Here is a 24,250-nt window from a genome sequence, read left to right as displayed (position 1 = left end):
GTGAACATTGGTGAAGAGACGCACTCTGACCTCCAGGTCAGCTAAAACATGCATGAAACACAGTGATTCACCGCCCAGAGTCACACCGTCAGCAGAGCTGCGCACGGCGCCAGGGCGTCCTTAATACAGCAGCAGTGCTGAAAAAGGTCGAAGGTACACGAGGAGGCCTCCATGAAGGAGAGATCAGACGAGTTCAAATCAGACGTGTTTTCGCGGTTCTGCACGTTCAGCCGCCGTTTCAGGTGACAAAACACTGACAGTCATCACTCACAAAATAATGACAAAAGAAAGAAAATGCAGGAGTTTGGATATTTCACGATCAAAATAATGAATCAGAATAAGAGGTGCAGCTCGGCGTTAGATCTCTTTATCTTGAGGAATCTCGTCGGTGCGACAGACGTTCAGTTCAGTTCATTTTTATTTCAAACATTTCAAACATGTGCCTTCACAATCATTACAAAATATCATTCCATTATTTGTTTGAAAAGGAGTAGGCTGAAGTATTTACTTATTTGTCCCTACCCCCTCAAGTTTTACCTCTCATTCATTTAATTTTTTTTTTTGTCTTAAATTAAACAAACAACATATGAAACATATAAACATATGAAGTAAAACAAAACATAACATACATAAATCAAAAACAAGAAATTAGCAAGCCCCACCACAGTATAGTTTCTTTCATATGAAAAATACAGAATGTGTATATTTGCAGATACACAAGTTATGGAAAAACAACAAACCAAAACAAAACAAAAAAACAACCAAAAAAGAACCACAACACCATTACCAGCAACATTACCATCCTGGGTTAACCCCGTTTTCTTCATTCTTATACTTATTTAAAATTAGGTTTTTATATTTTACTTTAAACTGTTTTATGTTTTGACTGTCTTTTATTTCTTCTGTTAGTGAATCGCGTGAATCGCGTGAATCGCGTTCGGTGTTAGAGACCTGGATCTTCAGAGATCAACCCACGGATGTCTTCACATAGTGAAAGAAGCGCCACTGTTGCTGGACCCGTCCATCGAGCGCAGAGTGGAGGACATGTAGAAGTCGGAGGTGACTCTGGAGAAGCGGCGTGGGGCCTTTCCGAGACACCAAAGGTCCCTGAAGATCCTCCTGAAATGGTTCCTGAAGTTCAGCCCCACCAAGGCGTACAGCATCGGGTTCAGGCAGCAGTGCAAGTAAGCAATGGTCTGCGACACTGTCAGGGCCATCTCCAGCATGTCCGCCTCATCACACGAGTACTCCTGAAACACGGTGACCGTGTTGTACAGCAGCACTATGTTGTAGGGCAGGTGGCAGATGATGAACACGGCCACAACCACCAGCATCTCCCACACCTCTCTGTGGTGCTGGAGATTCTTGGTCTTAAGCAGGGTGATGATGATGCCACTGAAGCAGAAGATCGTGATGAAGAGTGGCAGGAAGAAACCCACGCTGATCTGAGTGATGGGGACGGCCACCCTCACCGCCATGGCTGGGCCTTCAAACTTGAGCTCACAGACGTACGCAGGAGTCCTCTGGAAACCAGTTTGGTTATCATCGTCGAATATGATGTGATTCATGTGTGACGGCTCGTACCACTGATAGAAGTAGAAGGTGGGGATGGACACGAGTATAGCGAAGATCCAGATGATGGCGCAGATGATGGACCTGTATGACAGCCAGCGCCTGCGCCGAGCCTGGGCGATGGCGATGTAGCGGTCGGTGCTGATGCAGGCGAACAGCAGCATGCCGCTGTACAGGTTCACGCTGTAGGAGCCGCGCAGCAGCTTGCAGGCCACCTGCCCCATCGGCCACGACCACAGCTCGTTGTAGACAATGAATGGTAGCGCCAGCACAAACAGCAGGTCGGCGATGGCCACGTTGATCAGGTAGATGTCAGTCATGCACTTGATCCTCTTGTAGAAGGCGTAGGTGACAATGACCATGCTGTTCCCCACGAGGCCCAGGATGCAGAAGATGGAGTGGATGTACGCGCCGATCACCTTCACCACATTCGGGTTGTTGTGAAAAACACAAAAACCATCATAATCTAGGTAGTCACTGACATTATATTCATATTCATAGTAGGACATCTCCATGGTGTATGGTTGGTTGGACATCTCCATGGTGTATGGTTGGTTGGACATCAAATCCTCTGCAGAGTAGATCACTATAAAGGAAGCAGAGAGTAAACATCAAACTACAGCAAAGGTGTCTGATGGACTCACAGTGAAATGATCTCTTTCCACCCTAGTTTAGCATATGACAGTGATGTATATGTATATAAGACAGCATTAAATGGTAAATGGCCTGTATTTATATAGCGCTTTACTCGTCCCTAAGGACCCCAAAGCGCTTTACATATCCAGTCATCCACCCATTCGCACACTGGTGATGGCAGCTACATTGTAGCCACAGCCACCCTGGGGCGCACTGACAGAGGCGAGGCTGCCGGACACTGGCGCCACCGGGCCCTCTGACCACCACCAGTAGGCAACGGGTGAAGTGTCTTGCCCAAGGACGCAACGACCGAGACTGTCCAAGCTGGGGCTCGAACCGGCAACCTTCCAATTACAAGACGAACTCCCAACTCGCATTAACACTTTGAGCCGAGCTACAGTTAAGACTGAATATAAACTCTAAAGCTGAATATATTGCAGAGTGTTACCCCCACTCCCCCGCCTCTACCATTAACAAATGGTTCAGCCCACAGCGTGGAGCCGCTATATTTCTTGTTGTCAGTAGCAACCGATGCCTATTATTGTTCCAGAGCACTTTTTGAACAACACCGTGGATTTCACACAGCTGGTTGGTTATGACACTGTGGAAATGGACTGAAGGTGAGTGTTATTAACTCTCAGTGCGCTGCGAATCACATGACTGATTTCAGCTGACATAGCAACAAGCTGCAGCCGCGCTGAGTCTCTATTCCTTCTTGTGTTGAACGTTCGGACTTCCTATTTTTACATTTTAATGACAGGTGACTAAACCCAGAGTTAGGATGAAATATATACAAAAGCTTTGCTTTTTCCTGAATACTATTGTCACACAAAGAGTAAAGAAAGAAAAAAGGCAACACGTGAGATTTAGTTGTTTAGGACGAAGTTTTGGGAGTGATGGCAGCGAGTGAGAGAGTTTTGAGATGTTTAGCATGGAGTGTGTAGTCAGCGTGTTGTGTGTGTGTTGTGTGTCAGTGAGGGCACTAATGAATGTGACAAAGGCTGCAGTGCAAACACTGTCTCCAGGTGGAGACAGGAGCAGTGATGCACGTCCTGCTGTCAGGCCTGCAGCTTTGTCCCTGTGCTGTTCTCTGTCTCGTGGCCACAAACTCATTTTCTTCACTGACACCAATGATTCGTGCGGCATCTTATTGTGACACCTGCTTGTTCTCTCATTGTAGTTTCAGTAGTTTTAAATGTTTGTACTAAGACGCGCCGGACGCACTGACTTTTAGATAAATAGTTTTTAAAATGTGACAGTTTATATTTGCATTTCAACTTTAGTAAAATTATTCACTAAACATATTTGTGGTTTTTACAGTAAAGCGAATATAACTACGACTAGGATTTGATGTTTTTGTGTGATTTCAGATCAGTTGTGTTACTACAGCTGAATGATACCAAACAAGGCGAGGTAACAAAAGATGTAAGGGTGAAACACAAAGTAGTGAAAAGTGTGCGGTTATGTCGTGCTCCCCAGAGGGTGAACCCAACAAATCATGAAAAATGAGCTTTTTGTTCATGACGGTGCAGATTTCTGACATTTTGTGTAAATTTAAGCAACAATCAGATTTTTCTAACAAAGTGTGAAGCTTCAGTTAGACTTGTGTTTGTAAATGAACCGCCCCATGTTGTGTAGCTTTACTGGGCTACATATTTATTTATTATACAGGCTACACAGTACTTAACATTCAAACTAGGGCTGGGTTTTTATAATCGATTCATCGATTAAAATCGATTCTGGCTTGGATAACGTAAAATCGATTCATTAAAATCCTGAATCGATTTTTTAATATAAATTTATTTTGTCCGAAATGCCAGAATCTCAGGTGACATCTCACAAAATTTCAACAACCACCAAACATCTAAGACAGTAAATGAGAGCAGGTACAGGGATTCTGCACATAGACTTAAACACACAGCGCGACCCGCGGATCAGAATCAGTTAGATGTCGCCTTTCTCACAGTCGGGGCTGAAAGCCGACAGCTCGCTGATCCGGGTCGGCGCTTTGTGTTCACGCCCTTTATGCGCTGATTCTAAAGCTGTTAGTTTGATCTCTCTCCAAACAATATTGACCGAACCAGCAGCAAAAGAAGATCCAAACGCTTCACATAAACATCGTCATGAATTCACTCTTTTACTGTTTTGCTTCCATTGCGATGCGCAGCTCTCTCTCTCTCCCTCCCCCCCCCCCTCTCTCTCGAACAGTTTCGCTTTCTTCATTATTCGCTTGCTTGTTACACCAGTCTACTGTTGTTTACAGCGCTGTCGGCCGCTGTTTTTTTCCCTTTTACATTCTTCCGAAAAGAAAACCTCATTTCTGCTGTTCAATACTGAACAAATTTAAACTTTTTAATATTATTCAAAATGCAAAATGCTGTGTCTCTAATAAAACCGCTGTAACGTCAGAGGTAATGTTCATTAATTAATGGTTTTCTTTCGTTTTTGATGTACTGCAGAATATTTTTATAAAATCCCAGGCCAGGAAAATCACCTTCATGTTTTTCTGTTTTATCTTCAGCTACTTTGACACAAAGGCCTCGCTGTGATGCTCACACCTTGGATAAAGTCTTGAGAGTGTCAGCTTCCTTTTTATAGATACAAAAATATGTAAATGTTCTGATCTGAATTATACTTCTGACTGTCAAAATTTCCCAGATTTAAATCGAATCGAATCGAATTAAATCGAATCGTGGACCGAATCGATTTGGGACCTTGTGAATCGGAATTGAATCGATTCTAGAAATCAGTGACGATACCCAGCCCTAATGCAAACTCACACGTGTAACTGAGGTGTTTCATTATGTGGGCTAAAGAAAATAATTCAGTTACACAAACGTGCAGATTCAGTGCATGTGAACCATTGTAACCATATGTAACATATGTGTTTAAAAAGGCTTTGATTTGTCTGCGACAGCAGACGTGCACTGTGGTCACGCCAGCATCGAATCATCCAAGTTACATGTTTTATTAAACTAATCAAATTACAGCATTTATGTTAGACTACTTTTAATTAACTGCTTTAGTCCACTTACAATGAAAATTTTAAAAAATTTGGGAGACCACCAGGGGGACATAAGGAAGATGGCAGCATAAGCTTGCAGCTCCCGGTCAAAACTCGAAAGAAAACCAGAATTCGAATATTTCCACCGCTAAACCGTGTAATAAATGCCATGGAAGGTGGAAGAAGGTCAAAAAGACAAGGAAACATTAAGGACTTTGTGAAACAAGCGGAGCTGGCAAGAGGAGGCAGCGCAGACATGTCCGAGAACAGCGTGCAAGGCGAGCAGATGGAAGGAGATCCAGCTAGCCACCCTCACGCAGACTTCCAGGTAGGGTTGCCAACTCCCTGAAAAATAAATAAGGGACACCTCGTGGCCAGGGCCGGGCGACCCAGTTGTCTTCACCCTTCCCAGTGTGGTGAATTTTCTAGCTTTTTTTGTGTGTGAAATTATTTTTTTTAACCCTTTGACTTGAAGTTGATTTAAGTAGATGTGTATTCTTTGTGATATGAACACATGTGAAACAAATGATCATTTAGCCATTTATTTTTAGCTCAAAATGACAACATTAACACATAAAACAGGTCTCCTTCTTAAACAGAAGCCTGTCATGCTTAACTTTTGAGAATATAAGTAAATCTTTCTTTAAAAGAACTCTGTCCTGCTTAACTTAAAATAATAGAAAACAATAGAAAGAAAAATATTCTTGTAACAGTGCACATTTAGTGCATTTAGTACAATTGGCTTCAGCTGAGGTATTATTTCAGCTTTTCTAATGCTAATCAGCTGCTCCTGTTTGTAAACCCGCTTGTTCCCATGATTACGCATCATAACTCATCATCATTATTCATCTATGTATTACTTTTATGTATTAGTCATCTATTTGTTGTAATCATCTATCCTTGCAGTTGTTTATTACACAAAATAAGTTATATTATCACACTTCTGGCCACATAGCGCTGATATTCACTGCACATGCCCATATTAACGTTTTCCAGCCAGGTGTTTTCCTTTTCCCATTCTTCCCTTTCTCTGAACAAACATTGCTGCTCTAATGCTGGGCTCACACTGTGCGGTTTTAGGCCCATTTTGAGACGATTTTTGAGTCGTGCGACCGATTTGGTGATCGGACCGATTTTGGCCTTCATCGTGCGTCGTGTAGTATACGTGGGGTAACGAGAAGTGATTAACACCTCACGACCAGCTCCCGATCATCAATCGCTCGTGAGGTTCTCACCACAGCCGCTCACACTGCTCACGCGCAAACGTCGGTGAAAAAGACGGAGCAGCACGGCTGTGCAGCGTGTGATCTGGACACAAGCAATGGAGGCACACAACCGTGAAAATAGTTGGATTTACATGCTGCTCAATCACAGCTGCCTGACCATGTTTTTCATTAGCAATTTAGCAAAGTTGATGGTGGTGGTGTGTCTGTGTGAGTGAGAGACAGAGAGAGCGAGCGACAGATTTTCTGTTATAACCTTCATGTTATGGACGCACAGTGTGAGCACTCAGGTCGCATCAGAGCATCGGGCCGTATAGTGTGAGACCTGCATCGTGACCTACCAACTTCTAACCCCTGCGAGTCAATCGTGCAGTTTGAGCAGGAGCTGAATAACGTGACTGAAAAAAATCGCACAGTGTCTGCCCAGCTTTAGGTGTACTGTCGTCCGAGACTTGCACCGCAGTGTCGGCGTTTGTTTCCCTGTTGGCCATGCTTCTTGTTGTGGTCATCTGTTGTCTTCCGGTATTTTCTCCGTAAGCGACCTTTCCTCGACCAATGAGATGAGCGGTAATCTGAATTGTCATACTCGAATTGTCATAAGTGTGCTGTCAGCTCATTGGTCACAAAGCAGGAGAGGGGCTGGGAATTATGTTTTCAAACAAAGCGTTAATTCCATAAACATTTATAGACTACTTTTGATTCTCACTGTATTACGGGACAAAGTGCGTCCCTTATTAGCTCAATACGGGACGTGTACTTTTGTTTCTAAATACGGGACGATTCAGTTTTTTAAGGGACGGTTGGCAACCCTACTTCCAGGACATCATTAAGGAAATTCACTCACTTAAAGCCGAGTTTAAAACTGAGTTTGCCACGTTTAAGAAAGACATCACACAAGAAATGAAGGACGAATTCGACAGTTTCAAGAAAGACATACAGATGGACAATGACTCACAACATCCACCGAAGCACCTCAGGAGTTGAATTTTCTTCAATGTCCAAGTCCGTCACCTGATCCTAACCCCGCTCAGCATTTCACTCTGAACTTTGGACAGAAAGGCCACAAACAAACATCAGCTGCAGGTTGGTGCAGTAAAGCTGTGGCAGAGCATTAAACAGCAGGAAACCAGCATTCAGGCTGTCAGTGCCAGCAAAGGGTTTGGAATAAAGTAATAGAAACAATCATTTTATTTTCAGTTACTTCATTCATCCAAATTCTTTAGAGCCTCTAAAACAAAGGGATTGTGCTAACAGTACTCCAGTTTCTCCCATTTTTAATCCGTTTGTCCAACCCACTGAATTAAAGCTGAAAGGCTGCACTTCAGCTACATCTGACTGGTTTCATGTCACTGTGCTAATGTCCATTAGAAAATAAGTCTCTATACAAATATTTATGGAGCTCCAGAAGTGGAGGCTGCTGAGGGGGCACTACTGCACAAAGCGGCGAGCAGTGAAGCAGCTCGTGTTGCTGAGACGTGCCCGTCAGTCCACCACAGGAGGTTTTTGTAAAGCTTTTATTTTGATATTTTCTTTGACCAGTAAATTTGCATATTAGCTAAATATTTAGTTCCCCGTAACATTTAGATTTAAATATAAAAAGGTACAAATTTTGTCCTAAATGTGTCATAAAATTTCAGCATATTTTAGTTACAGTCTAGAAATCCACGTCAGTAAATCCTTTCATACGTGCAGGTTGAGCTCTTTCTGCTGATGTGATGAAACCTGTTTACGAGCAGCAGCGTGGAAACTCCGGCTCATCTGCCAAGAGACAAACAGCAGAGATAACTGAGTCCAAGCAGGGAGTCTGTCAGGACTATCAAACGTCTCTCTGAGCTGTGACGGGACAAATGTCCACGATGGGTTCCTTCAAAGTGCTCCTCTGTGCGCTGACTCTGACGGCCCTGACCGTGGACTCCTCGTCTGGTAAAAAGTTTTAATGTTGTGGTGAGGTTTAAAAGCAGCTGCGTGGCTGGTTGTACAGAACACAGATTACATCAAACTAACAGCGTTTCCTTCTGACAGGAGGATACAGCAACTACGACCTGTCGGGTCAGCAGCTCACAGATCTCTACAACTCTCCAGTGTACAAAGCTGAATGGATGGTCCGACCGCTTGGATCCAGTCCACGTTTGGACCGCTCAGCCACACCGGCGTCAGGGCAGGCTACACGCTCACCGTATTTATTTAAAAACCTGCTGCTTTCACTACCGCTGATGTCCATCTGGAATCCACCGTCGCCGCAGAAGAAGACGCTGCCTGAGATTCCTTCAGTTTTCTTCAGTTCCACTTTGCAGCAGCTCCTGCTGATGGCTGCAGTGATGGGTCATCATACCTGAGCCCAGACTGGTTTTTATGTTTCCAGGCTAGAAACGTTTTTAACCTTTGCTACAAAACAAAGACAAACCACGGCCTGGCCGAAGCTTTGACATCACAACTCTTTGCTATTCTTTGAAAAGGCTCAGATTGCGTCCAACTGTCGCATTTCTTACTCTGTCCAGGCTCCGCTGCACTTCCTACATCCTCAGATTCGTTCCTTTGCTTCCTTGAGTTCACAGATGCGCTTTGACAGCTCGAATCTCAGACTCTCAGATGTTTGATGAGCGCAGCGTCAGACTCGTTACGTTTTCTCTTCCCTCAGAGTGACGCTCGCTGATGGATCTCAGTGGCTGATCCACAAAGGTCAGGACTACGGCATCTCCTCTGACACGGTGGTGACCAGCGCTCGGCACATGAGCTCAGCCTGGAAGGTAAGTCAGAGTTTGAACTGAAGCTTTGAGCCAGACATTTTTGAAAGAGTGATGAGTTGCTGAACATAAAGATATTTCCTCTGTGGAGTAAAATGTGTGTTTCAGTGAATGATGAGCAGTATGGAGGCAGAATGAAGCACTAAAGTGTGCGTTCCCTGCAGCCCGTGTTTCACCTGAGCAGACAGTTTAACGGGAGGAAGAAAGTTGCTGCTTTTGTGAAACGTGGAGGACAAACCTACAACGCCCTCTTCAACTGCCACGTAGCTTCTATTACAATGATGCTGCAGTAAACCTGATTTCTTCATGATACAGGTGAAAGGTCCCAGACAGCGTCACAGGTGGATGTTGTTGTTCCAGCGTTCACACAGTCCGCTTCATGAACTCAAACTTCACTGAATCTGCATCTGAACGACCACACGGTGTAAGATGTCATGTGCTGTTCTCAGTTTACTACCTGGTAAAGATCCTGATACATTAAATCTGTGCAGTTTTAACGAAGACTACACACAGCCTGCAGCGCCCCCTGGTGTTTGTTTCTAAGTTCAGACATGCCCATTATGATAAACTCCTCAGAGCAGCGGTGGGCAACTCCAGGCCTCGAGGGCCGGTGTCCTGCAGGTTTTAGATCGCACCCTGGGTCAACACACCTGAATCACATGATTAGCTCATTAGCAGGCCTCTGGAGAACTTCAGGAAATGCTGAGGAGTCATTTCGCCCTTTAAATCAGCTGTGATGGATCAAGGACACATCTAACACCTGCAGGACGCGGCACTCGAGGCCTGGAGTTGCCTACTGCTGCCTTAGAGCAACATACGTCCCAATCACTGCGTAACAACACATCAGTGTCATAAATAAAACATTAATGCTAAACCAGTTTCCGTCTGTGTGTGCACGTGTTTCCGTTCAGTCTTTTAGTATTCTGACTCTGTTGTCTCTGCACTGTATTCGTGTTCACAGGCTTTGAATCATTCATGACGTAAATCCAAACGAGCTCATTAATGTCACGAGAGCAAACCAACATTTCAAATCAAACACTTCCTGTGTGTCGGTGTGAACGTGGCGGTAAACATTCACCCGGAGACCTTTTGAAGCCTCTTTAGTTCTTCGTGAAGTGAAGCTCTGCAAACTCTCCCACGGGGCTCAGATTTTTCTGCAGTCACGTCACGGACGCCAACACTTCAGAGACGCTGACGTCGGCCTGAAGAGCAAACTGATTGTTGTGCAGATTGCCGTGAAACGCCCGCAGCAGACGATGGGAATTGGCAGGGATCCCTCTGAACAGGACATCCCATAATGAGTGAGGTCAGGCTCCGGTGTGAAAGAAGCGATGGTCGTGTGGTGCGACGGCCTCGGTTGGTCAGCAGGCGCAGAAAGCCTCTGACGTCACACATCTGAGGAATCTCCGCTCGTGCAAACACACACACGCCGAGGATGCATCCTTACATCCTTACCGTGTGCAGACGCAGGAGTCCTGCACATCAGACTCGACAGAGCTGCTCGTCTATGACTCCAATGGAGCGTCTCTAAACACAGCACGCTGTCCTACATACACATAATTATATGTTCGTTCATCTTTGCCTCCAGGAAAGATCAGAAGACTGTCATGAATGTAAAACGCTCTGGTCCTGTGAGCCCAGCTGATGCTGCTCGTTGAACCTCCACGTGGAACAGATGTCCACTTTTCAAATTCAGAAAACCTTTGAATTTTCTTTTCCTTACAGGCGTTAGAGGAGACATATTCCTTATTTCTTTCAAATAAATATTAAAAATGTTTCATTCTATGATAAAAACACTGAGGCAGCAAACTATCTCTGTAAGCCAAACGCTTCAAGTGTTTTTCCTACTGTCACAGATTTCCTGACACAGTCATCTTCTACAGCACAGGCGTCCAACTCAGCCTCAGGGCCGGAGTCCTGCAGCTGTTAGACGAGTCCTTGATCCATCACAGCTGATTTAACGGCTAAACGAGCTCCTCAACATGTCCTGAAGTGCTCCAGAGGCCTGCTAATGAACTAATCATGTGAATCAGGTGTGTTGGCCCAGGGTGATATTAAAACCTGCAGGACACCGGCCCTCGACACCCCTGTTCTACAGGCACTGAGCACCCACAGAGCACACGTAGCCCCTCAGCAGGCTTCCACAAGCTTCCCAATCAAAAGAAAGCAGGCAGGGTGTTGGAGTCAAGTTGTTAATTGTTGTCATTGTGTTTCTTAAATTTGTAAGTCTTAGTTTAAACTATATGATCAAAGACATTCCTTTGATCCTGACCACCTCCCCCAGCTACTCTGGTGCTGGGGAGGCTTTATTAGGCAGATCTGTTTCCTGTGTGGTAAGCTTCCTGCTTTTATGGTCTTTCTGTGATCAGCAGGTCACACAAATGCACAACCATGACACACACACACACACACACACACACACACACACACAGCCTTATCTTTTAGAACCATAGGGGGGTTTGTGAGGGGAGGTGCTTGTGTTTACTGTTGTGTAACTGTTTTCAGTAAACAGCTGTGAGGAAGGCTCCTCTCTGAAGAAGTTGGGTTGAGTCGGGTGAGGAGCGTTGAGCTCCAAGAGCCTGTTCCAACCAGCCTTCCCTTGCTAGCAAGTAAAATCGATCGATCGCTGATTGTGTTGTTGTTGAGAATAAGTTTCTAAACCAGTGGGGCCTGTGGAGGCGCAGACCCACCACAGGGGAAGGGAGGGTCTAAAGAGAGCTGGTGCCAGACAGATGAGCTGATCTAAGAAGAGTAAGGAAAAGGATCTGGAGTCTAAGAGTGGAAATGGAGCCGCAAATGACAGGAAGGAAACGACGACTGCGTTCTGTAGAAATCTCTATTTTAATGCAGTCAACAGAAATAAAAGGAAAACAAATTCAGATGTGATTAAAGGAGCATATTTACAAAAAGTCTCAGAGATTAAATCTGTTTTTTTAAACACAAGGAATAATTTTCTGTCATTTGCACATTTCATAAAACATACAAACGTCCAAAGAAACGCGTCTTCATTTTCACTGTGCGCCGGTGACCAGCAGGGGTCATGTGACCTGCCTGAACAAACCCCTGTGAGGCCCGTCCGTGCGACGGAGCTCACAGGTGACGATGTCGCGTCTCTTTCAAATCCTGTTTTCGGCGTCGCTCTTCCTCTCGGTGTAAAGCCCCCCCCCCCTCCTGCTTCTTCCCTTTTTTCTCGCCTCAGTGGTTCAGGATCATAGGTGGAAGTTTGATGCAGAAACAAAGTGTTTCCCCCCTCGAGGAAAGCGAAAGTTCAGACTCTCCTCTCGAGGCAGCTGGCAGAGACACGCCCTCGGTCTCAGTGTGTCTCAGGCGAGCGTCTGCAGGGTCTGGTAGCCTCTCCTCTTCTGCGCTCGCAGCAGAGGCGTCTGAGTGTCCGCGTCTCGAGACGAAAACGTCCTGCGGGCTCGCCGCAGGTACACGCGAATCCATCCGTAGACCAGACAGTTAAAGAAGCCCTGAGAGGCCGAGGTTAACGCCTGAGGACACAAGACACGCTCGGGTCACTGCACGAAAGACACGTGAAACAACCTGAGAGAGGCGTGTGACTACGACAAAAAGAACCACAACGATGAGCCTGAGATATCCTACGTGATGACTCGCACAGAAAGCAACAAAAGACCAGTGAAGCAGTCGAGACGGCACAAAAAGGAAGCTTAATGAGACATAGTTACACAAAGAGAACATTCAAAGACCACAAAATGAGCCCGACACACAAATTCAACCACAAAATGTTCGACTGCTGTCAAAAGATCCAAATCAAACAAACTGTTCAACAGGAAAAGACGACACGCCACCAAAAACAGGCTGAACGAGCTCAGAGCGTAAACGCCGTCGTGTTTCTCTGGTACCGACTCACCTGCAGGATGTACAGCACCACCCCGGCTTTGCCCTGGCACGCCGCGGGATCCGCCACTCGCAGAAACGCCAGGATCACCGCTGAGGAAACAACACGACAAACAAAGACACGCTGAAACCTCGCTGACTGCGTCTGTCGCCAACAAGAACCAATCAGAGTCCGCGCCGAACAAACCTGGACCCCAGCAGAAGACGAAGACCAGCGGGTACAGGACCATCCTCCGGTCCATCACGCTGAACGAGGCCCGCTGCTCGCTGCCCAGGTAACCGTTAGAGGTCACGATGCGCCTGTAAATACAGCGCGCTTTGACCACGAGGACCTGCGGGGGGGGAGAGGGGAGGTCACCTCCACGTGATGTTCGTAGAATAAGACGCGTCTGTGCGACGAGCGTGAACTCACCGTGATGCTGAGGAGGGTGACGAGCACGGTGATGAGGAAGACGGTGATGTGGTAGGTGTGCAGGTACAGGCAGCTTCGGCTCATCGGCTGCTCGTCCGACATCAGGAACAGCGCTCCGGTGTGCATCATCAGACACCTGGTCGGATGTGGAAAAAAGCCCACTGAGCTTCTGCGTGGAAGCAATCGGTGGATTTGCTCGCGGCGTGAACACTTTGTGTTCTGGCCTCACCTGTAGGGTTCGGTAAGGTTGGCCTGACAGTGGCTGATGTTCCCCTCTATGATTACCGGCATCATCAGCAGCACAGGAAGCAGACTGCAGACACACAGAGCAGGACACACTGTTATCAGTACCACCGTGTGTGTGTTTGCATGCATCCACAGAGTGAGGCTTTGGTGCTCACTCACCATGAAACCAGAGCAACGATTTTACCCGCCGTGCTCACTCGGTTGGAAACCTGCACAAGGATGCAAAATATCACATCAGAATGTATTTATAGAGCACATGTTAAAACAACAGTGTTGACCACAGTGCTTCACAGTAAAAGCATGAGACAGGCGACAACAACAAGCTAGAACAGCCAACTCGTTAGAACCAACAGCCATAGTACAAAGATACGTTTCAGGACGTGATTTAAAAGACTGGATCGACTCGGCGGTACGAACATGAACAGGGAGGTTATTCCAGAGTCTGGGTGCCACGGTTGCAACGGCCCGGTCACCGAGACCTAGGTTGTGCTGGGAGCCTGTGATTGGCCGATCTAAGTGTTCAGCGAGAGAGCTGGATGCTAAATTATTCAGAATTTTAAAAGCGAACAAAAGAATTTTAAAATCTATGCGATATTTGACAGGGAGCCAATGTAGTTTGGCTAAAATTGGAGTGATGCGTTCGTAGATTCTCGTAGCTGTTAAGAGACGCGCAGCTGCATTTTGAATTAACTGAAGCTGGTAAAGAGAAGAGTGTTGGAGGCCCGAGTAGAGCAGTTACAGTCGTCCAGTCTGGATGTGTGCATAAGCTTTTCAAGGCCCTTTAAAATCATTTTAAAGCCTCATGTTTACTGAGACAAACAAAGCTGTTCATGCTGCACCGAAGTGATCAGGTACCAGATCAAAACTATTTTGAAGCATCAGGACCAAACATGGGGAGGTCTGTGCCCCGTCAGGACACTGGAGCATCTTTTTATCCTCTTAGGTTTCCCCACCATTCTACTTTTACCGAGCCTCTGGGAGCTGTGGGCCGCGCAGAGTTTGACCCTGTCAGGTTTGCCCTTTGTGTTATTCTAAAGCTTTATGAGCTGCAAACAAAACCCTGAAAGCTTTGTTTACTACCTGTTGTGTGTGTTTTGCTGCCCTGGCAGCTGGACAGATGTGTCTGTACCTGTACAGAGTATCCATCCATGCAGCTGCAGTACTTCTCCTTGATTCCTTTGTAGAGGTTCCAAATGTAGTAGAGGGTGTAGAAGAAGGAGGCCATGTAGAAAACCTGAAACAGAGTTTGTGATGAGCCAAATCCTCGCTCACGTTCGCCGCGCTGATTTTCTAAACAGGTCACCTGACACCCCGCCCCCTTTTCAGACTTTAATAGAGCGCGAGAGCCAAAAGGGGCAGCTGACCCGGGGTTGTTGCTCTGAGTGGGAGATGTGGGTCAGGAATGTTTTTCTGCTTCCAGGCTGTGTTCTGTCCTGGTTCTGCTGCTCCATTTCATCCCAGAATGACCCAGTTCAGGATCTGGACCTGGTCATCTGGGCCAGAATAGCTCACTCGATAGATATTTGGCAACAGAGACGTCAGCTGTGTCCCAAAACGTCGGCCGCATCCTTCGGAGGACCCGGCCTTCGCGGTCTACGTGGGCCGGGTCCTTCGAAGACTGAGAAGGCCGGAAGTGCGAGACGGTGAAATGGGACGGTCTCGCCTTCAGATCAGCGTCAGCGCTGTATGGGTGGAGTTTAATAAACTCGGCCGTCTGCTCCTTGCTGTCTAAAATATAACAGGACACTGGAGTAAACTCTCGACGTCTCACACTTCTGTTTAATCAGTTTTCTGTTTGACGTTTATTCAGCTGTGTGAAAATCCCGGAGGAACCAACCCGATGGATTAATAAAGTTTTATTTAATCTAATAATCTAATAACTTTGATCTCAGCCAAACGATTTACTCCGGAACAAATAAAACACAGAAAAAAGGAAAGTTCTCCGAGTGACTTCAATATCATGTTTAACCTGAGTAGCGACAGAGCGGGGGTCTGAAAACGATGAAGCCGGGAGTCCGCTGCTCTCGCCGGCTGGAGTGACCATTGAACCCCCCGGCTAGCTATCGAGCTGGTGGGTAACAGACGTCTCCGAAAACGTCGGCGCACTTTTGCAAATATGCGATGTCTTGATAAACCGAGCAGATATTTGAAGTTTACACAGCTACTTTCTCGCCTGGAAATATGCTAAAAGTTTATTTTGTGACCCAGAAAGATTAATAAGAGTAATTTTAAAACTTAGCAGCAGCCGCCATTGTTGGCAGCTGAAATTTGGCTGGGCCGCGCTATGAATTCTGGGATATGGTGTGCCACGAAGGACACACCCGACCCATCCTTCAAATTCGGGGAAATGAAGGACGCATTTGAAGGAGTCGACGAATTGGGACAGCCTTCGTCGCCTGGCTGTGACGTGATCGGCCTTCAAACGCGGCCTCCGGAGGATGCAGCCGACGTTTTGGGACACAGCTGTCATTTACCCGCTCGTCCTCAGGTGCTGGATTGGTTGTCATAGAAACAGAGGTAAAACCGCACCCAGTTTTATTTGATGTAAACGGGACTGAACGAGCTGGATGAGTCACTGATGATGAAACATTTAGAGGAGAGAAGCTCAGCAGGTTACGATCCGGACGAGACGCAGCTCAGCTCTGCAGCTCTCCCAGTTTCTCTTTAGTTTTGTTTCCTTGGAGCTGATTGAATTTATTTTTGTTTCTCTTTCAATTTTTCATCACGATTGCTGCCCCGACCTTTCTCCTGCCACTTCCTTTTTTCGGTGATTTGCCCTTTAGCACAAATCCTCTTGGTAAACTTACTCTTGTGTGGTTAAAAAACTCTTTTCTGATAACTATGGATATAATCTGATGACTGCTTTTAGCTGTAAATGTGCTCCACGTGTTAAACATTTGACTTTATTGTGTGAAAGTTCTTGTTTTTTTGGTTCTTGGAACATGCTATTTCAGTTGTGTGTGAGGTCGACTTTGGCTGACTTCTCAGGAAACACTTTGCTTTGAGAATATGGAAATCCCTCGGCAGCTCCACGCTTCACTCTGAAAACTTTCCCCTGAAACAAAGTAAAGAGAACAAAGGCGGAGCTTGGTTTTGAACATGTTGGGGTCACGTGATGAAGGTGGAAGTGTTACCAGTGTGGTCTGACCACCGCGCTGGAATCACCTAACCCATCTGGAAAATCGTGTGTGGCGTCGTGTTGTCAGAGCTGCTGCTCCGTCAGATCAGAGTTCGTGCCAGCGATCGGTCTCTGTTTATTTTATTTTAGTAGCTTTATCAATAAAGTTGGCCTGGGGTCCGCACACACACAAACCCTCGGGACCCTCGGGACTTTCAGTTTGATTGTACTCCGTGGGTCACCTTGTCTTACAGTATAACCACAGCAGTCCAGTGTAGTGTTGTTTCACCTGTTCCACGATGTGCAGGTAGTAACAGTGCGTGCTCCGGCTTGTGCAGTCTTTAAAGAACAGGATGGAGCCGATCAGCCAGCACACGGCGAGCAGCAGGTCTGCGACGCTGAGCAGCATCAGAGGCTGCAGCTGCACACACACACACACACACACACACACACACACACACACACACACACACACACACACACACACACACACACACACACACACACACACACAGGGATTACAGCGTGCTGAGAAAGGATTTTAAAAGCTGGACGGAGGACGGAGCGAGGCTAATGTAGATGACCAGCAGGGGGCGACTCCTGGTTGTAGAGGCAAGTCTGATTGGACAGAAGCTTAGGAGAAAACGAGTCTCCTGTTCACCTAAAGACCTTTCTGGTGGGTTTCGCGTCTCACTCAATAAACACGACGGCGGTTTTATGAACCTCATTAGGACTCGAGAAGGGCGGGGCTTCTTTGTGGCTGATCGGGTGTCTTTGTCCTACTTAGAGACTCTTCTGTATAAAACGATGAGTGCGCCCAGCGGTTACGTAATGTTTTCATTCTTATCCACATGAAGGTTAGAAAGCAGAACTGAATGTAAACATGTGAATGACAGTACATCTTTACATCTGAGTGTCCTAAAGTGATGCCTCTGCGCCGGGGAAATCTGACCTCGTTGCAGCGTTGAACAATAGGCACAGTGTCAGCGTTCAGCCCCCTCTCATCACGCCTAGTTTCAAATCAGCGGCTCGGGCTGAGGTTTGGAAAAGAGAACTCGATAACACAAAGGGTGATTTCACAGCGGCCACGTCCAGCTTTTATAAGCACTTCCTCTTAATTATTTTAACTTTAAAGTTCAGACCACAGTTTATCTCACACAGTTTGTGCAAAGCGTCAGAGAACAGAGAAGCGGCTGACCTCGGGCTTCCGGCTGAGTCCCCGTAACATCAGGCAGCAGATGATGGAGCCTGAACCCAGAATGCTGCAAACACAAACACACATGATGAGTGGAACCTCACTGGAAGAGCTCGGTGTTTAATAAAGATGGCGTGAAAGAAAAACAGCTGATTGGAACTGCGCCTGCCTCTATTGTCTGAGCGCTGTGACCTCTGACCCCTCAGGTCTTTCCCACTGGTCCCACACTGGGTAAATGAACCAGCAATAAAAGCCTAATGTGCTCTGACGCAGCCCATTACAAACAAGCCTCTGTACAGGAACGTCCAACAGTCCGGCCGAGACGACGACTCGGATTATTAAAAATGCAGGATTTCAGAGTTTTACAGTAAAAAACAGCGTGTAGGTGTTCAGGTTTTAGACAGTAGCTCTGTGGGTCACCTACTCAGTTTGCCTACGTTACATATCAAAAGGTCAAATGTATGTGTCACTAAAATGTAGTTAGAGTATCTTGACTTTCCCAGTCATGTTTCCAGTTTTACTCCTGATAAAAACAGTAATGATGACAGTTACTGCTGCTGAACTTGACTGAAGTCAAATAAGCTCTAAATTACTCATGAATGGCTTTTCTTTACTTTCCAGCTGTGCCTGTGGAGGATGAAGACACTGACCTGAGCACAGCCATGACGAGCTGGATCCAACTGACCACGACGTACACCTGCAGGGAAACAGGCAGGCGGTCAGCAGGCTGACACACACAGACACACACTGAGGTGTCTGCACACGCGCACACAGACACACACACTGCAAACTTCACATTTCTTCACGATGAAGCACAAACATCAAACGCTCTTTTGTTACTTATTCGAGCTCTTAGAGCTGCGTGACTCTTAAAGCGATTGTGCTTTAATCGATGCTGCAGTGAGTGTTCGTCTCTCGGTGAGGTCAGTTAACATCAGCTGCAGATGTGGGAGTGAAAGTGTTAAAAATAGAGACAAACAAACTGTGGGGGAAACACAAAAAACCCCAGAGGAAGTTCAGAAATTCACTCCGAGAGGAGAAAAAGGAAACCGTTGTAGTCTCATTATTACTTCTTTTTAAGATGTCAGTTTAACCGTCTTACACCGATGAGGGTTGAAATTCAGTTTTCAACACACAAAAAGACCAACAAGATAACGGCGAGTGCGCACAACCCTCAAAGTGCCCGCTGACCGCGGCCTCCTCCTACACAGAATAAAACTAAACACGGTCCAAACATCACAAACTGCAGTTCCTCTGACGTCCAGCAGAGGCTGCAGCAGTGACGTTACCGTGGTAACCTCACTGCTAAGTGTAATTCGCAGATTTATCTGGACGTTAGTGAGCAGCAGTTAGCAGGTGACAGCTTTCAACATTCACGAAAGTCATTTTATCTGAGGCTCTCACACTCCGATGGACGCGTCACATAACTCGGGGAATAGACCCTGTGCACGAGAAAATGCTAACTTCCTGTTTTAAGAATCACCCATCTTTTAAATACAGTCTGTGAGAATACATCAAAGTATAAATATGAATAAAATGTTTTAAGTAAATGTTTATATTTACTTTATATAAATATAATACATATAATATATATTTAATTATGATCAAGATCAATAGACATTTTAAAATAAACAAATCCATGATTATGTACAAGAGAATAAATACATATAAATATGACTCATCATTACTTAATGGAACTCTTCATACAGCGACCCTGTTTCTCATCACTGAGTCTGTCTCTAATGAGTTGTGCACCAAATGAAGAGTGAGAGGAACCCAGTGTGTGTTTATGATGACTGCTTTCTCTGCTTCTGCATTAAACCATCAGGTTATTATTGTTCAGCGGTGAGCGCGAGCACTTCAAAGCTTTTATTGGAAGTGAAATTTGTGAATTTATTTCACTTCCTTCAGTGAGAGATGCTCGATTTAGTGCAGCAGCACAAAAGTACGAGCTGATTGTTTTGCTGGACTTTTGGCAGATGTTGAACTGACGGAGTCTCCGAGTGCAGACGGAACAAACCGAGACTCACCACAGAAAACAAGCCGAACACATCCTGGACGTGGCTCAGAGTAAATCACACTTGGATGGTCTGTTCACACAGAGTAGCAGCGCGGTGTACTGTCCCTTTAAGGCACAGAACGAGCTGCGGCATCACGCGTCTACATCAATATAATCTAAGTATGGAAAACAGCTTATCTTTATTCATGCAGCACCAAATCACGACTGTTGTTGTTTATTGTTATTGTATTGTTGTAGATCCCACAATAACACATAGTTCGAGTTTATTTCCACGTCACACCGTTTATCCAGCCGCATGTAAAGCTGCTGAGCTCGTTAAAGTGCTTGAATGTGCGCAGTGATTCTGAGAGCACAGGAGGTGCTGATCGCGATGAGCTCACCTGCGTCCAGTCCTCGGCTCCGGTGGTGTTTGCTGCTGTGTGGTTGGTCATAATCATCTCGTCTGAAGACATCAGAAACTCTCTGAGCATTTCAGATAATCAAGCTGAAGGTGAGAAGGTCACGTGATCGTGCCTGGTCCTGGAGCGGTCAGCTGAGCCTCCCGTAGGCTGTCGGGACCAGCTTTTATCCTGCGGGATGGCACGGTATCCGCTGACCCCGCCCCCGGGGCTCTGACCACGCCCCCTGCCCGTGAGGGGAATACCCACCTGCCTGACGACGCCGCAGCTTCGCTTTTATTAAATTGAATAAATAATTAAATGAAGACGCAGCAGCTGTGAGTACTTCTACTCCAGTACTTGTGTGATATGCTCAGTATTTTCAGTTACTTATACTTTATGTATTAGCTCAGGACTCCTGAGGGAACTGCTGATCTTTTTCCCTGTCCCGTTTGGATCGTTAGCCATCAGAACTATTCCCTGAAGAAAGATGCCAAGCGGATCATCATGGCCGTGCCATGTTGGTCCATTTGATTGACCTTTATTATAATTATGTATTTATTTTATTCAGGGAGAGTGGTGAGGGGAGATAAGCCTCCATACCTCGGAGAGCCTGAGATGTTCCCAGAGAGGTGGAGTCTAAGACCCAACCTGACATATAGACGAACAGGCGCACGCAGACACAAACATGCATTCCCACCCCCATATACACATAAACAGATCCTCGGCGCTCACCTGACATGGAGACAGACACTCCCCAAACTTTCTCTACATCCCAGGTCCAGGTACTCTCGCCACAAAGGAGCAAACCGTACCTAGACCCAGGAGATGTAACCCTTTTCCCTGAAGTGGAGACAAGCAGACCGCCCCCTTATCTCCATTAGCAGGTAGGCCCCGCATCCCAGACCCCAATCTGACGGCCAGCACCTCCTCCCAGCCCCGACGGTTAACAGAGAACAGGGGTGAGTGAAGACACTGATATGTAGTGTTGCTGCGTGCTGTTCTAAAGTGCATTTAAAACACAGGAGCGCATGGTCAATGCTCCCTCTAAGCTGCGCGCGTGCGCAATTGCGCACTGCTGGCACGTCTCTGCGCACAAAAAAATCCAACCTGAATTGAAACTTAAACTTTAACAATCCTGTTCTGCAGTGTTAGTCAGTGACTGGCTGCTCCCGTATGGGATCAGAACGATGCCACCTCATCCCAAAGTCCAGCCAATGATGCGATTCACATTCGTATATACGCAGCTAATCAACGTCGCTGACAGGCTGTGACAGCGTCCTTATGTGCGACACCGGTGTTTTAGCAAAGCAGCTGATGTGGAGTGAAGCCACGTTAATGACAACGTGTCCAACCATTGGAGATGTGAGCAGGACAGACGGAACAACTGACGGACAAAGTGTGGACTTTATACCAGTTTGTAAATTGTGTTGATCGGCCACGTAAAACCAGAGTTATGATAAAAATATCTGCAGTGTTTGTTTTTCTTCCTGAATACTGTCGTTGTTTATATTTACTGCAGGAAGAAACGGTAAAAACTGCGTTTGATAAGGAAAACGCTCGAAAGCCTGTGAACAAAGACAAACCTCCCCCCAGCCTTTAATGCTGTAATTAGATTATTTTAATAAACATGTAACTTGGATGATTCGATGCTGGCGTGACCACAGTGCACGTCTGCTGTCGCTCACAGTGGTCCGAGTGTCCGCTCAGGGAGTTTGTGTGTTCAGACACGTGAAACATTACAGGGAACGTTGGTCACGGTGCTTCCTGCCAGAGAGCAGCATGGCTCCTCCCCAAACCCTCAGTGTCTATACGTGTTTCAAATTGAGAGGTGGGCACCAGCGCCAGAGGTGGGTTTGAATACACAGACCATCCTCTGGATGCCGTGTAGCGTGCCCAGCCCCAAGACCCTATATGTAGGTGTTATGTGAGAGCGTGAGTAATGTGGATGTCTAGGTTGCGGAATAAAATTGAGGCACAGGCGTCCAGAAGGGGACAGAGGGGGCGTGCCCCACCCTAGTGACACACCTGCACCCCAAGCCCTGCATGTGTGTGGGTGTGGTGGAGCGGGAAGAGGGAGGCACCTGAGGATGGGGAGGGAAGAAAGGAAGGGGAAGTGGCCCCTCCCCGGGGCCAGCTGCCCCGCTGACCCCAGTAGGCACCCCCGCTCCCTGGAGTCCACCAAGGCCAGGGGGCCCAGGCCCATCCGGAGCCCATCTGGGGCACCCGGCAGCGGCACCGCCCAGCCCCACATAACCCCGGGCAGCCCCACCCGACCCCATTGCAGAGAAAACTGCACCCGACCCATCATCCAATCATCTCTCAGACTACACAAGACAATAAACACCCAGGTTGAGCTCATTCTCCACCTCTCCCCCACCAGCAGTGAGCTCCTGGAGAGAGGAGACCTCCTGCAAAGATGTTGCTTATCATTTTTAATATGTACAAAAATAAAATCAAGACGATGAATTTGAATTAAGAACTCAAAGTCCAAGACGTCAAAAATCTGTTAAATAAGGATACAAAAACAAAGGATATATATCCATTTCTGTTAAATACAACTGATGGAATTTGCAAAGCAAACTAATCTGCGTTGTGTTATTAATAATCTTTAATGTTCGAATAATCTTCACTACCCGGGTCGCCACCGTCACAGACACACTCTGACATGATCGGCTCGATTGTGCCACATGTGCTTCTGTACTGTGAGCTGCCCCCTTTTCAAAGATGTTCAACAATGTCTTCAATAATAATTATAAAAACAAAATTGATCTGGGACACACAGCATCTTCCCCCTGGGCCAGCGCACTTTTGGGACGATGAGCCGGGCTGCAGGCCCAATTACCAGCCCACAGGGTTGGCCTGGAATATCCAATCAGAGTCCTTAATGACACAGGCCCCTCCCCTAGTTGCTGTTCCAGCTTGTAGAAAAAAATTATTGTGGAAGAAGTTGAAGAAAAGGTGAAGCTAGAAACAATAAAAAGAAATTAAAAGTAGATGCAGCACCGTGTCGAGTTAACCACGTTAGCTGCTGTTAGCTCCTGCACTGTGAACTGTAGTAACAGGCAGTAACCAGGCCTCCACAAGCTGTGGTGACGTGAGGAAGAGACACAGGAAGTGAAATTAACATGGTAAGTAAATAGATGGGGGACATAATTAAGAGAGAACTAAATAAATATGACTTCAGGAAAAACCCAGTGAACTAAAAATATGCAGAACATCTCCAGATGTGTTGACGCGAGCAGCCTGAAGGCCGTGCTGCAGGTGTCTGACACCTGGAGGCGTCAGTGAGGCTCTGTGAGCAGGTGTTTGGCTTCTTCCAAGCTCACAGCAACAGACACGAGCCAGCGCCTGATGAACAGGAGCCGAGTCAGCAGGATCAGCAGAGCTTTTACTCTGGAAGAGCTTCAGTGGTATTTGTTTGTTTGTGTCTCACTGCCATGAATGATCTATGTTCGTGACATCACTAGATGACCAAAACACATCAGGAGTGGAACAGACCACGCCTCGTCCTAGAATCGTTCGGCGGCGCTTTCACGCGTCGGAGCGTTTAAAGAGCTGAGAGCGGCTTCTTCACGCTGAGCTGTCCTGTTTTGGTGCTTTGGAGCAATCCTGGCCTCCTACTGCTTTGCTACAGAATCGTTTAATTCCGGTGCCATCCAGTGGTACCAGGCCTCTTGGCAAATGCCCAATCTGGTGAAGCTCTCTCTGATGGACCCCCACAGTCCAAAACGGCACGCCAAAAAGAAAAAAAAAACAGTGTGCTTACACATTAAACCCACCCCAACCGGTCGCAGCAGATGGCCCCGCCCCTCCCTGAGGCTGGGCGGTTTCTTCCTGTT

General features: G+C 46.6%; 2 protein-coding genes and 1 long non-coding RNA gene across 4 annotated transcripts; 1 reads left to right on the top strand and 2 right to left on the bottom strand.

Moving 5' to 3' along the window:
- On the bottom strand, nt 1-7,468 carry LOC101485702 (C-C chemokine receptor type 6). The gene is made up of 2 exons (XM_076886437.1): nt 7,391-7,468; nt 1-2,158 (listed from the first exon to the last, which is right to left on the bottom strand). Exon 2 carries the CDS (start codon nt 2,133-2,135, stop codon nt 984-986), a length of 1,152 nt encoding a protein of 383 aa, XP_076742552.1. The 5' UTR covers nt 2,136-2,158; nt 7,391-7,468; the 3' UTR covers nt 1-983.
- On the top strand, nt 2,759-10,151 carry LOC143419503 (uncharacterized). Of its 2 annotated transcripts, none has more exons than XR_013099496.1 (3): nt 2,759-2,828; nt 8,128-8,358; nt 8,458-10,151. It is a non-coding gene; the product is annotated as an uncharacterized LOC143419503 (long non-coding RNA). The 2 variants fall into 2 exon arrangements; XR_013099495.1 differs by lacking the exon at nt 2,759-2,828 and adding an exon at nt 7,227-7,518.
- Nucleotides 10,152-12,003: 1,852 nt separating this feature from the next.
- Nucleotides 12,004-24,202, bottom strand: LOC143419500 (transmembrane protein 116-like). The gene is made up of 11 exons (XM_076886439.1): nt 20,412-24,202; nt 18,662-18,708; nt 18,015-18,078; nt 17,106-17,237; nt 14,828-14,932; nt 13,858-13,907; nt 13,682-13,765; nt 13,453-13,588; nt 13,228-13,372; nt 13,054-13,133; nt 12,004-12,673 (listed from the first exon to the last, which is right to left on the bottom strand). Exons 1-11 carry the CDS (start codon nt 20,499-20,501, stop codon nt 12,503-12,505), a joined length of 1,104 nt encoding a protein of 367 aa, XP_076742554.1. The 5' UTR covers nt 20,502-24,202; the 3' UTR covers nt 12,004-12,502.
- Nucleotides 24,203-24,250: the final 48 nt, after the last annotated feature.

The sequence above is a fragment of the Maylandia zebra genome, linkage group LG1 (genome assembly GCF_041146795.1).
Source record: "Maylandia zebra isolate NMK-2024a linkage group LG1, Mzebra_GT3a, whole genome shotgun sequence".
In the NCBI taxonomy this organism is placed as follows: Eukaryota; Metazoa; Chordata; class Actinopteri; order Cichliformes; family Cichlidae; genus Maylandia; species Maylandia zebra.
Note: the sequence above shows the minus strand (reverse complement) of the source record. Positions and strands in the feature narration are given on the sequence as shown.